Source organism: Bombus pascuorum, chromosome 16 (genome assembly GCF_905332965.1).
Source record: "Bombus pascuorum chromosome 16, iyBomPasc1.1, whole genome shotgun sequence".
Taxonomy (NCBI): domain Eukaryota; kingdom Metazoa; phylum Arthropoda; class Insecta; order Hymenoptera; family Apidae; genus Bombus; species Bombus pascuorum.
In genome coordinates, this window is record NC_083503.1 from 1590076 (window position 1) to 1604585 (window position 14510).

Sequence of the window (14510 nt, forward strand, 5' to 3'; positions counted from 1 at the left end):
GTTTAGACATCAAACATTATTTTTACCGTCTTTGCATTCGCTATTACTATATTAATTCTATAAAATTATCGTTCTACTTTTATGGCAAATTGTTTATTGTACGGTATTTAAATTTACGATTATAGAAGTATAATTCGAAAGTAATTTGCAAATATAATGTTTATATTTTGTAATGCAATGGTAAAACTGAATTTTATATGTTTTTGTTCTAGTTAAAAACTTTTTGATAGGATTATTAGTTTGATCTCAATACGAAATTATTATCACTACATGCAATGTTGTTTTGTTACGAAATGGATGTTTAAACATGTAATCTGGAACAATAAATTACTGAAATAAGAAAGATATTTTTTAAAATGTTAAAGGGATCTCAGGCGATAGATACATTCCTGAATCTGGTACGAAAATTTTAGATTGGTGTTGGTGAATATGTATTTGCAGAAAAGAGCATGTGTTACGTATGTGTGAATCGCTCACTTCCTTCAGCCAATGAACGAAGCTGGTTTGCGTCTGTGCGATCGTAGCACGTCATTATTGCTCCGCAAAAATTGTTTTGATGAATAGCCATTTAATAAATGTAGACTTTCAAAAAATTTTCTATTAGAAGCTTTCTAAAATTTAAGTATATTCTCCACGATTTACTTTTCAAGTAAAGTAAACCATGATTACAGTAAAAAACCAGGATAAATATTGACTCGCTCGAACGGTTTCCGATATTACTCCGCGTAAAAGTAGTTCCTCGTGTGTTATTTTTGTTGATTTTCCAAAAAATTAAGGAAATTTGAATGATATTTACAAGCAATACGAAATACTATGTATGATTCTTTTATATTTGCTGAAAATGCAGATTTTCCTACATTAAAAAGTTAAATGCTTTGTTATGTACGATTGCAAGTACAAAGTAACAGCTGGTAAATTCGACCACCTGATTTTTGCGAGACAGCGCCGCATCGGACACTGAGGCGCAACCATTTAAATTTTGACATTTGTCTCAGCTGCACGTGTCTACCTTGACTGTATCTACATATGAGAACAACATGCACACTACTACTGTTAAAAATTGTTATGCGTTTTCTTTTCTTTTTTATTGCTCCATCCACTTATGTTATGATATTATATATTTCATTGTAAATATATAAATATTTGAAAAAATAATATTAAATATAAATATAAATATAAATATTTAAGCAGCACTTTAATTTTTGTAATATGATAATAAAGATGTTGCAATATATAAATGTCTTAAATCTTATTATTTTAATTTACCAATTATAAATAAAATTATTACATTATTAAATATTTTTTGGAAAATAGAAACTATATTTTATACTAATTAATAAGGTTGCTTGGAAAATATTATACTACAAAATAATTAAAAATATAAATGTTTATTCCGTTTTTATTATAAAATTTTTTTAATAATTTATTCATAGCAATAAGAAGTAATTACATGTCATATATACAGTATGTTTAGAAAATGTTAACTATATACATGTTTAATAAATTACATATAATTCTTCATTGTAAATATATTCAATGTAATTACAGTATTATAAAAAATTGTACTAATGTTATAAATATATAAGTGAATGTGTGTATGTGTGGAATAAAACTGAACATAGCATAATGCACAATAAAGACTACTTTGCAATGATTTTTCAATATTTTATTTTTGTAATGCTGTTTATATCCATGAGTTTTTTCATATACATACATATAAATTATATTGCTTTACTAAAGTAAAAAATGATATGTTGAATATATCAAATAGCTTTAATATTTTTAACTGCCTTGATGTTGTGAAACACGTTTATGACTTTTTCAATATTAAATCCTTAATAACACTAAAATTAGTAAGCATTCCTGTAGTTACAGTGGAATCTTGAGTAATTAGAATTTATTTATTTTGGAATCTTCATATTTCTTCTACATTTGAAGTTTTAACAATAGTTTATTTTCAAATATTAAAATTTAATTTTCAATGTTTTTATAGATAATTTCAGGTACTATGTTTGCAACACATTGCAGTATATGCTGTTTATGTTTCATACTTAATTACCCTATAAGATATTATATACATAATGGAGAACTAATTTGAAAAAGTAGTATAATACACATATTATTATCATTATAAACCAAATAGTTATAAATTTACTTAAATGTTATTAAGATTATTCTAAATTAGAAATATTATAGTAAATATTTCTTACAAAAAAAAAAAAAAAAAGAAAAAATGAAGTATATTACAGTACAAAATGTACAAAAGTTGAAAAATATTTCTAGAAACATGATATTAATTTTATACAAGCAAAAAAAAAATTATTTTTTTTTAGGAACCTTTGTATAAAATTGTATAAGTTTTTGTGTAAAATGCTAATAAGCTTTTGTATTAAAATATTTAATAACAAGAAAGTAATTTAATAAAATGTTAATATAGTATTCATTATTCAGTTGTTTAATACGAATGTATTTATTTCATGAAATAATAATTCAATGATTAAAATATACAAAGAAATATTTTAATACATTATTTAGTAGCAAGTTACATATAATTTTTTATAGAAAAAAGATAAAGAAATTCCTGTTTTTAATTATTTAAGTAAAATAAAATTAATGAAAATAATTTAAATAATAATGAAACAGTAAAAAATTAGATGTTGGTACATGTTTTTAGTCAGCTCTTCTGATTTTAAATTGCATTTGTAGTATGTATAAAATAATTAAAATAAATACATTTTTGTAAATAAAATAATCCACTAATTATAATTAACTAGTGCAATTTTAATTTAGAAATTGCATAATTGTAGTTTCATTGTATTTGTGTTTGAATTGTATATAAATTAAGTCTACTCAGATTTTATATTTTGTAATTTTTTTAATTTCTCTCCCAGATGTTTATTTAAATGTATTCTAATTTCTTGCTGATTACAACATTTTTCTCCACATTCTGGACACTCTGGATCTCCTTCTCCGTGTTCTTTCTTTCGATGTTTAGATCTATAATTATAGGTAGAAAATGATTCACCACAATCTGGACATTGATAAGGTTGTTCACCAGTATGTTTTCTACGGTGATGATCTCTGGAGTCTTTTCTTCTAAAACTCATATTACAATATTCACAGACAAATGGTTTTTTTCCAGTATGTAATAATACATGATTATATAAAGATTTAGTGTCATTAAATCCTTTTTCACATTGAGCACATTTATAACGTCTTTCACCATCATGCTTACTTTTAATATGATTTACTAAAAGTTGTTTTACTCTATATGTTGCATTACATATGTCACACTGATAAATAGGGTTTACTCTTCCTTCATGTACTCTCTCTTTATGTGCTTTTAAAGACATTTGATGTTTAAATTTCTCATGACATTCTGCACATTCATACCATGGTTTTTGTTTTATCAAAATTGGATCCTGATTATTTATTTCATGAACTTGTACCATATGATATTTTAACATACGGTAGGTTGGAAAATCTTCTACACAAATTGGACATGTAAATAATTGTGGTAGTGTTACACTTTTATCATTTTTCCAATGCTTCTCTAAATGTTCATTCATATTTTGTTTTTTACTAAATGATTTATTACATACGTTACAAATATATCTGTTATGAGAAAAATGAATTTTTCTATGAAGCTTTAAAGCGTTCGTAGTTCTACATCGTTGACCACAGATATCACATTGATATGGTCTCTCACCTGTATGAATTCGATGATGTTCTTTTAATCTAGCTTTTAACTGAAATGACTTACCACATAGTTCACAAATGTGAGGTCTTGCTCCTTTATGAACAAAGAGGTAATGTTCATATAAAGAATTTTCTGCTCTAAACTCTTTTCCACAAGTACTACAAATGAATTCATTCATATTTTCATTATGCCTCATTTCATGAAATTCTAGTCTTTCTTTTCGTACAAAGTGTTTGGGACACTTAGAACAATGATATTGACGTGGAGAAATTACTTTTGTCTCATTTCCATCTATCATTAAAGAAAGTGTAGAATCTTCACAAGTAGCACATGTAACTAAGTCATTAATAGCATCTGGATCTAAGTCTGAAATTAGTTTACCACAAAGATTACAGTTTATAGATACTTTCTCCTGTTTTGTTGTTGCTATAGCTTTTTGTATGACATCTTCACTAATAGCATCTTCACTAGTACCAATTTGTATTTGTTTTACACCAGAATGTTTATAATTTTTTTGATGTCCATTCAATCTAGTTCGTTTCATAAATAATTTTCCACACTCTACACAAATATAACGTTGTAAACTCTTGTGTGTATGAAAATAATGATCCCATAATAAGTTTTCATTACTTGTTTCTTTATCACATAATATACATTCATATTTATCTATTTTACCTAGCTTGTGTCTTTCCATGTGAAACTCATATTTTAAGTGTGAAAGATAGCGAGCACCACATAATTTACATACATATTTTAAACAAGATTTATATATATCATTTTCATCTTGTATATCATTTTGTTCAAGCATGGTGTCTTGTGATGTTGTTATACATATATCTTTCTCACTTTTATAATCAGTCTCACTGTCTAGCCAATAATTATTATCACTCTCAGGTTCATTTTTCACTAATGGATCTGCAGAATCATAATCATAATCTATTAAATTATTAGACACATGTGATATTTCTTGTAGTTTTGATATTTTTGAGAGATGAACAGAATTAGATTCCTTAAGATCTTTTCTTGTGTCTTTTTCTACTTCCATTTTTGTGTTTTGTTTGCTAGATAATGCATCAATACAATTTAAATTTTCCTCTTTGTAGTAGTTTGTTAAGATTAATACAGGTAATGTTAGGCTTACTTCTTGATTAGGCATATTTTCAATATCTTCAGTAATTGTTGTTTTGTTTCCATGTTTTAAATGTACATTATTTTTAGTATTATTAAGATGTACTACATTTTTATGTATTTGTATATTCTTTTTCTTTATATGTTTTTTTTCAGAATGATTTACCATAGCTAATGAGATTTGGAAGGTATAATCACAGCCTTGAGGATTACTAACTAATAAAATCATTAAGTCTACATTACAATTTGGACATGTATATATAGCATCACTATGAATTTGTGAAAAGTCTGTTACTTCTTTAGATAGATCAAAGAAGGATTCTATTTGTGATGCATTTTCTAATCTTTTAGAATATTCCAGTACTTCTTGAATAAATTTGTAGTAAAAAGTAATTTTGTCATAACATGACAAACATACATATTTTGAACCATTATCATCAATAGATATCTGTAAAAGTCATTTAAATTAATATTAATGCAAAACCTTCTCACATGATATATTAATAATGTAATAACATATATCTTATTATATAAAACAGATAAATTATTAAGATATTTTAATAATCATTAAGCTTAAATAAAATGTTCAGATTTTAAATTGCAATTAGTACTTTTAATTTCTATCACATATTGTATATTAACATACTGAAATTGGCAATGTTTCCTTTATTTTATGTATTAAATTTGTTGATCCTTCAAAGATACTTTTATGCTTTCCTTCTACAAGATTTACACCACATAAACGACATATTAATGTATCCTTTGAAGTATCCATAATTAGATCTCTGAAAAATTTATTATTAAATATAATTTATGTAAAGATTAAAAATGTATAATATATTGCATATATTAATATTTTTCCATATCTTAATAAATCAATGAGTAATTAATTGAAATTTATTAAAAATATATTGTATTCACTAAAATGTACCACACTTACACATAGTTTTGATGATTTGTTTATTTGAGGTTATAATATCTTTATGCAGGTATAATTGCCTGCATTAATTAAAACATAATTCTTTTGTTATAAATAGTATATGACTCATTAAGGTTTGTTCTAGAGATTTTAGAAATCACTTAGTATTGTAATTATATTATTAGAATTACAACATTAGGAAATATTTTCCTCAATAGTAACTTAAATTTCTATATATACTATATGAATGACGTTTGGCAAGTTGTTTACCCTTAACTCTATCATACTATACAAATCTTCATGCAAACCAATAATTACTAAATACACATTTTCAAATGGAGGTTACATGAAAAGATGGTCTTTAAGTTATGATTTATGCACATACATATGTAGAATGTATATATACATCTGAAACAAATATTTGAAAGGAAATAAAAGCACTTCAGTGAAATGTACAAAATGTATTAGTGGTAAAAGTTAATTCTATAATGAAAAATTTAATAGAAAAAAGAAATGGATAGATAAAAGAGTATAAATTTTCTTATTCATAATGCGTTCAATATTTTCTGTCATTTTTATATATCAAAACAATAAATTTTGGCAAGTGAATTGACAGGTTACGTGCTTAATTTGCAGTTTATATACTATTTTCACTAACTCATATGCAACATAATTTGTTGCTAATTTGAGAGAGTAATATTTCATCCAATTAAAAAATATCAATAAAATGTTGCATGAAATATTAATGTCATTATGGGGATGTTCAACCAATGCTTTGCAAATATTGGAATCAGATGTAATTATAATATAATATTTATTGATATTGTAATTCATTTTGAATTATATATACAGTTTAGTTGTGTTTTTTAAATGTGCTGTTTTCAGACTGTAGATCTTGAAAAATATTTGCATCCTGGTGAACGTGTATTACTTAAAGAAATATTGGATATAGTTGAACAATGCAATATTATTAGGAATTTCATTCAAGAATATACCACATCTGATGATTTAAATTCTACTCAAAGTATTATAATTTAGCAATTATAAAATTTATCTCATTATATATTAATTTATAGATCATTAATTCTTAAATACAAATTGTAGATTTACAAGATGTTCCTCGTGGTTTATACTTACAAGCTCTTTGTGAAGGAATAGATCAATCTTTGGAACCATTTCGTAAGGAGATTGTTGATTTAGAAGATGTAGTTCTTCGTGATAGTTATACTCCATTGTCACTAATACTTTGTCGTATCCAAAAATATATTTGTCTATTTTCTGTTTTAAATTCTATTATAAGAGAGGTAAATAAAGGTTATTAGTATAAAATAATATAATATAATATCAATGTAAAATAATATATGGCACACTTAAATAAAAAATTAATTCTTTTAATTTATTTCAGATTCGCACACAAAAAATTCATGGTTGTAAACTATTACAATGTTTGCATCAAAATATGTATACTGGTATTCCTGATGTTAGATCTGCAATAGAGAAGTAAGTATTAAATTACATTATTTTGTTTTCTACTATTTTACATATTTACTTTTGACAATTACTTCTTTTCATTTAGAATGTCTCACTGTGTGCATACAGTTTTTTATAAACATTTAACTAGTTGGCTTTTATATGGCCATTTAGAAGATATGTACAATGAATTTTTTATTCAAAAAATATCTGAGAGGGAAAACAGTTTAATACTAGTAGACAACAAAGATAATTTTGATAAAATAAATACAAAATTTACTGCAGATATGTGGAATTATGACATTCAAATTGATATACTTCCCTCTTACATTAGACCATCTTTAGCAACTAAAATCTTAACTATAGGGCAAACTATTATAATGTTTGGAAATGACCCAAGACAGAAAAAAGGTAATTTATATTTAAAAAATTTTAAATTGCTTAAAATATGGAATGAAACCACTAACTTGTTTACCTATTTACAGATTTTGCTATAGTTGATCAAACTGAAACTTCTATATGGGGAGAAAAAGAATATGAATATTTTCTTAAACTTCAAAATTTACAAAAAAAACATATTTTTAATATTGTTGAATTTGAACGTACAATCGATGAATTGAAACAATGTATAACAGAACTTTTATGGCGAGTTGCTGTTGAAGAAGCACAACTTGTGCAACAACTTAAATTAGTAAAAGATTTCTTTCTTATGGGACGTGGTGATTTGTTTCTTGAGTTTATTAGACTTACGGCTCATATATTAAATAAATCTCCGACACAGCATACCTCTAGGGATATTAATTTAGCTTTCCAAATGGCCTTAAGGAAAATGCATTTAAATGATGAAAATGCCATGGATAGTTTTAATTTTATAGTTCCAGTTCCACCACATGAAAATGAAGATATTGAGGTAGAAGGTACGGAATTTACTGAAAAGGAACGTGAAGATCCTATTGGTAAGATATTTTCTTATTTAGTGGTATATTTTTTAAGTAGATAAATCTTCCAATAATATAGTATTGATATTATTATAGAAAGACGTGGGTGGGGTATGATTACTTTAAAGTACAAAGTCATATGGCCATTACATTTATTATTTAATCCATCAGCTTTAAATGATTACAATACATTATTCAAATTTTTGCTAAGGGTTAAAAAAACACAAATTGATTTATGGAACCTTTGGAGTGAGCATATGTATTATAAAAACATGTAAGACATGATTCTAATATTTTATACATAAACAATATGATTTTTATTAAATATTAATAGTTTTCATTGTTACAGTGATATTGGTGTAATTCAGCTAAGAAATAATTTAATTTTCATTATTGATAATTTACAATATTATTTACAAGTTGATGTATTAGAAAGTCAATATACTATAATGGAAACAAATATGAAAAATACTCGAAATTTTGAAGATGTACAAAAAGCACACTGTGTTTTCTTGGCTAATGTTATGTCACAAACATTTTTACTAGGGAGTTCAACAGAAAGAAAAAATCCTGTACGTTATATTTTAATTTAAATAATTTTTTAATTTTTATGTATCAATTCATTTGATAAATATTTTTGATAGGTCAACAAATTAATAAAACTTTTATTGCGACTTTGTGATGATTTTATCTTACAAGCATCTATGTGGGAAGTAGGTAATTTGCTTTTAACAGAACAAGAAGAGCTTAAAACATTATCTGATACTCTTGATAGTTTAATGGGTTGGTTAACCAAAACATTGAATAGAGTACGTGCACAACCAAGTGGAGAGCATTTAGCTCAATTATTGTTGAGATTGGATTTCAATAGATGGTTCAGTAAAAAGATATAAAGAAGATTTATTTGAGTATCAGTAAATAATGGAGAAACATATGTATTTATGGTATTTTGTTTTAAAATTATTCTTTGCTTAAACTTATCTATTATGTATATATTAAACTTATCTTTTTTTTACTTAAAGTACTAGTACTTTTTTGACAGTGAAAAATACAATTATGCAAAACTCCAATTTTGAGCTTAATTTAATAGAAATATATTAGAAAAGAAAAAATAATACATTTAAATGAATGTGACACATAACAAGTATTGAAATAAATTTTTCATTCATTTGTTTATTGAAAATAAATTATTATTTATTATGATAATTAAATATAGTAAAAGTGAATAATTTAACTTAAACTTCAGCCAAACTATTGAGTACATTCGATAATATCAATGGAAGGATAAATAATTGTAATTCTTATAGAGGAAATTAAAAATTTTATATTTTTATTATAATTTACCATATTATTGACTAAGTGTAGTCAACACATATACACATAGATGAAAATTCATCATGAAAAATATATACAGATATGCTTATAATAAGAATAACAATATTTAATGATTTTATTTGAATTGAAGATATTCACATTTGTACATGGTCTACCTCTCATGTACCCAAGTCAGTTGTAGATATACATATAAATGTATTTACAAATTTAAATACTCTTCTTTGCAACTTTTATAAATAATACCATATCTGAAAAATAATTTTATTATTGTATAAATTCTTATCATATTTCGTACAAGTACATTATAAATGTATTTCATAAAAATTAATAACTACAAAATTATACTATGATATTTCAATATTATGAATACTATAGCATAAATAGAGTTACATTATGCACTAATACTTACTGAAAAATACAACTAAAACAAATGCGATCATCACCCACATCCAGCACCGCCAATATGATTGTGTTTGTTCTTGCAGTTTTAGTGATTCTGTTTTTAATTTACTTGTATTAACATCAGTTAATTTATCAGATTTTTCAAGTAAACCAATATCTTTTTTTATAATGGCATTTGCTGCTAAAGCATGCTCTTTTATGCTACTAGTCATAGAAAGCATATTCTCAGCAATTTTTTCTTGAATATTTCTATTATATTTTAAAATTGCACCTAAATCATCATCATGCATGTTTGTACTAGTTAATCTTTGTCTTATACCATCTTCTAATGTCCCCAGAAAAAAAAGATGATTATTATTATTTGTAAATTATCTTTTTTACAAATAGTGATATTGATATACCCTTATCACTATGGAATAATTCAGCACGCAATTCTCTATTATATTTTGCTGAAGTTTTTTGATGTATCTGGGTTGTTATATTTGGACCTATTGAATCATTAAACGTTGTAGAACTTTTTGGTAACATTTGTACAGCTGCAACTCTATCTACTGGACTTGTAAGTTTAGTTGTATTTACTAATCCCTTCAGGAAATCTATTCGTTTAATGTAACCCATCATGGTATCCTTAGATGGTTTACTGAAAAAGTATTAAATTTTAACAATTTTATAATAATTTCAAGTTGTTATGTTGTTCATATGACGCACATTGTTTACAATTGAACTCTTTGTTAATAAATATATATTTTTATTAAAAAATAAAATAGAATCGTACCGTGGTAATGTTTGTAATTGTTTGATCATATCATCCAAAGCAAGGATGTACTGAAATGATTGATACATTTGTTTTAAATAAATTACTTTAATTTTAAATAATTAATCATTTTTAAAATTATTTTTTAACCTTTTCAAGCTTCCAATCCTTATGAGGATCATCTTTTGCCATGAATTCACATCTTGTTAAAAGTCGTCTGATATCAATTTCTTCTCTGGACATTTGATTCATTTCTGGTAATTAATAAACAGTTATAGAAGAAATTCATAAATAAGTACTATATATAAATATATAACGTTTTTCCAAGTTAATCCTTTTTACTTCGAGATTAAAGATTACATATGTAAAATATATACAGAAAACAGAAGTAACCACAAACTGATAACAAAAGCACCATACATTATGTATCTATGTCATTTGCACACTGTTTTACACGTTTACAAAATCCTCCTAGAAACATCTATCTAAATTACTTATTAAATTAAGGTATTATGCATTGAAAATAATGTTTAATAGTTCGTAAATTTTTAATCGTCGGTTTTTAAAATATTACGGTACATCTGGCTACACGTATTATTTCGAAAGTAATTAGTACACTACTAACACAATATGTACATATTCTTTGTTATCATTTTTAAATATGCCGCTACAAATTCATAACTAGACGATAACAATTTATTGTGAACGAAACGGTACATAATGCATTTTTTGGTCCTACCGCAACTAACTGACTTCATCAGTAGACGCCTTTATAATAACATAATTGTTAATTTGTTCTATGTATATTACATATTACAGGTGTGAGAATTCTACACTAAGGCGCGCGGAATGTGTAGTAAAGATAAGTTAGAAAGTTTATAATACACGAATATAGATAGGTACTGTGAGAAATACGATAGTCATAGATAGCGATTGACGTTGGCATACGGCATACATCACTTGGGGGGCCGATCCCAGTACATTTCTCGGTAGATTGACAGAATCGCTAAGATGGCTGATATAAAAGAATCTCCGCCGCTATTTGATACTAATGAGGTGAAAGTTGATGATTTAGACGACGACGATGAAGATATTTTTGCATCAGCAGTACAGGTAGTTTTTATACTGTTTTCAGACATGTGCGTAAAAATTTCACAACCTACGTATTAGGTTCACAAGTTTATTTCTATTGTATTAAATATAATATTTGTAATTTGTTACTATAATATAATAAGATCGTTTGTAATAATTTGAAACATTTCTTGTAAAATAAAATTTAATATTGTTTAAACATAGGATCAAAGTCAATTAGAAGATTCACTTCCTTACAACGGAGTATCAACTATTCAAACAGAATTACCAAAGTTAACTTTACGAGATGCACCAGAAGAAAATTCATTTTCATCGGTATCAAGTCCTGCACCAGGACCATTAAGTTCACCTTTGGGACCAATGAGTACTGACATAGGTGATCTCCATGATGTTCCCATAAACGATAATACAGATGTACTTTCAACAAATGTTATACAGACTCAGTCACCTGATGTGGTATATTTTAGATTATTAAATGTTAATAACAACAAGTTAAAAAGTATATGTCATAGTTTATATTTTACAGGTATCGACAGATTCTTCTGACGTTTTCTTAAAAATTACCGTAACTTCTCCTCAAAAAATAGGAGATGGAATGGGTGCTTATGTTGCTTACAAAGTTGAGACAGAAACAAATATGCCAATATTTAGAAAGAGAAATTTCAGTGTTATTAGACGCTTCAGTGATTTTCTTGGCCTTCATGACAAATTAACAGATAAATATCTTAGAAATGGCAGAATAATTCCTCCTGCTCCAGAGAAGAGTGTTATTGGTATTGATAGATATTTTGAAGTCATATTATTTTTATCGTACTATTCAATAAAATAAATGAAATAATTATATGATTAGGAACAACTAAGATTAAAATGTCTGGTGACAAGAATCAAGAACAAAATTCCAGTTCTACAGAATTTATTGAAAAACGCAGAGCAGCACTTGAAAGATATTTGAATAGAACTGCAGCTCATCCAGTGCTTAGTGTTGATCCTGATTTTAGAGAATTTTTAGAAGCTGGTAAATCGTAGTATAAAATAAAATGACTTTTTAAATGCAATCATACTTATAACTGTGTATATCTTAAACAGATATGGAATTACCTAAAGCTACTAACACATCTGCACTTAGTGGTAAAGGAGTAATGAGGCTGTTTAACAAAGTTGGAGAAACTGTTAACAAGATAACATATAAAATGGACGAAACTGATAAAGTAAAATTAAAAAATGTTTAATAACTTATATTTTATATATATATATATATTTATTTGATTAATCATATCGAAAATTTTAAATAATTAAATTTATAAAATATATTCGTGTTAAGCAGTAGTTTTCATTTTTCTTATTTTTCAGTGGTTTGAAGAGAAGACATCACAAATTGATTCTCTTGATGTTCAACTGCGTGCATTACATTCTGCTGTTGATACCTTAACTAATCAGAGAAGAGAATTAGCAACATGTACTGGTGCAACAGCAAGATCCATTGCAGTTCTTGGTCACGGAGAACCAGGAGCATCTCTTGGAAGGGCATTAGCTCAGTTAGCTGAGACATTGGAAAAAGTAGAAGCGATCAGAAGAGCACAAAGTAATAGCGATCTGTATCAGTTTGGAGAAATGTTAAGAGATTATGTTGCACTGATTGGAGCAATAAAGGTTAGTAATCTATTTACATATAAATGTTGTGCATTCCAAAACTTCAAACACTTAAAAATATTGTCAATTTTAGGATGTATTTCATGAAAGAGTAAAAGTTTTTCAAAATTGGCAACATGCTCAAATGATGTTAAATAAAAAAAGGGAACAGAAAGCAAGATTAGAACAATCTGGAAGAACTGACAAAACAAGCCAAGCTGCTACTGAAGTAATAGAATGGGAAGCAAAAGTTGATAGAGGGCAAGAAGAATTTGACAATATTTCGAAGATAATTAAAAAAGAAGTTGAACGATTTGAATTAGTGAGAGTGGAAGACTTTAAGAAACAATTAACAGAATATTTGGAATCCATGTTACAGTACCAAAACCAACTTATTAAATATTGGGAAAGCTTTTTGCCTGAAGCACGAGCAGTGGCATGAACATTCCTGAAGTAATATTGAAACTTTTTCTTATTATAAGGAAAAGAAAAATCTATAAATGAAAAGTTTTGTGCAATTTTTTAAAGCAAACTTTTAATGAATGATAAATAACGTTTTATGGAAAACGTACATTTATCGATTTGCGGTACAATAATAATGTTTGCATAATAATGAAAGAATTATCATCTTATGGCAATATTTGGAAAATTCATAAACAATAATTTCGAAATACTGCCAACAATGCTTTTATACATGGAAAAGCAACAAAAAACGTGGCATATTTCATTTAAATTCTTTTATGTCGATTATTCCTGAGTATCATGCGTTTACAGTCTTCATACTATTAGTTTATGTTAGAGATATAAAGCGCATAATACTGTTTGTTAAGAAATGTTATATGATAATAAAAATCGATTAAGATTGTATAAATAGAGAACATTAAATATCTATTTGTTAAAACAAAGATTTTTCACATTATTTTCAGGATAGTATATAGGCATTCCAACAAAATTTTTATTAAATTTAACATAATTATAATATATATACTTTGATAAGTGTGGGATAAAGATATCATATTTTTCTATATGTTAAAAAGTTAACTATAAATTACAATAAAATTAAATCGTTAAATAATATCTATCCCTATTTTATTTATTAAAGACATTTCATTAATATTTAATAATAAATATTTTGTTGACTAT

The 14510-nt window shown here is 25.9% G+C and overlaps 4 protein-coding genes across 7 annotated transcripts; 2 read left to right on the plus strand and 2 right to left on the minus strand.

Annotated features, from left to right (window-relative positions):
- Positions 1 to 2266: 2266 nt before the first annotated feature.
- On the minus strand, positions 2267 to 5969 carry LOC132915231 (zinc finger protein 567-like). The gene is made up of 3 exons (XM_060975011.1): positions 5769 to 5969; positions 5475 to 5613; positions 2267 to 5276 (listed from the first exon to the last, which is right to left on the minus strand). The coding sequence occupies exons 2-3, from the start codon at positions 5601 to 5603 to the stop codon at positions 2847 to 2849; spliced, it is 2559 nt and encodes an 852-aa protein (XP_060830994.1). The 5' UTR covers positions 5604 to 5613; positions 5769 to 5969; the 3' UTR covers positions 2267 to 2846.
- A 167-nt stretch (positions 5970 to 6136) lies between these two features.
- On the plus strand, positions 6137 to 9749 carry LOC132915234 (gamma-tubulin complex component 4). The gene is made up of 10 exons (XM_060975016.1): positions 6137 to 6276; positions 6384 to 6543; positions 6633 to 6771; positions 6852 to 7051; positions 7153 to 7247; positions 7324 to 7628; positions 7703 to 8173; positions 8252 to 8429; positions 8505 to 8727; positions 8800 to 9749. Exons 2-10 carry the CDS (start codon positions 6475 to 6477, stop codon positions 9046 to 9048), a joined length of 1929 nt encoding a protein of 642 aa, XP_060830999.1. The 5' UTR covers positions 6137 to 6276; positions 6384 to 6474; the 3' UTR covers positions 9049 to 9749.
- Positions 9465 to 11499, minus strand: LOC132915252 (vesicle transport protein USE1). 4 transcript variants are annotated; one of them, XM_060975060.1, is made up of 6 exons: positions 11386 to 11499; positions 10797 to 10900; positions 10668 to 10717; positions 10294 to 10532; positions 9900 to 10217; positions 9465 to 9738 (listed from the first exon to the last, which is right to left on the minus strand). In XM_060975060.1, the coding sequence occupies exons 1-6, from the start codon at positions 11402 to 11404 to the stop codon at positions 9698 to 9700; spliced, it is 771 nt and encodes a 256-aa protein (XP_060831043.1). In that variant the 5' UTR covers positions 11405 to 11499; the 3' UTR covers positions 9465 to 9697. The 4 variants fall into 4 exon arrangements, with proteins under 4 accessions (XP_060831043.1, XP_060831044.1, XP_060831046.1 ...); XM_060975061.1 differs by lacking the exon at positions 11386 to 11499 and adding an exon at positions 11067 to 11359; XM_060975063.1 differs by lacking the exon at positions 10668 to 10717.
- Positions 11500 to 11618: 119 nt separating this feature from the next.
- LOC132915239 (sorting nexin-2) lies at positions 11619 to 14272 on the plus strand. The gene is made up of 7 exons (XM_060975028.1): positions 11619 to 11759; positions 11943 to 12194; positions 12265 to 12511; positions 12589 to 12753; positions 12825 to 12946; positions 13089 to 13388; positions 13462 to 14272. Exons 1-7 carry the CDS (start codon positions 11658 to 11660, stop codon positions 13807 to 13809), a joined length of 1536 nt encoding a protein of 511 aa, XP_060831011.1. The 5' UTR covers positions 11619 to 11657; the 3' UTR covers positions 13810 to 14272.
- The last annotated feature ends 238 nt before the right edge of the window (positions 14273 to 14510 follow it).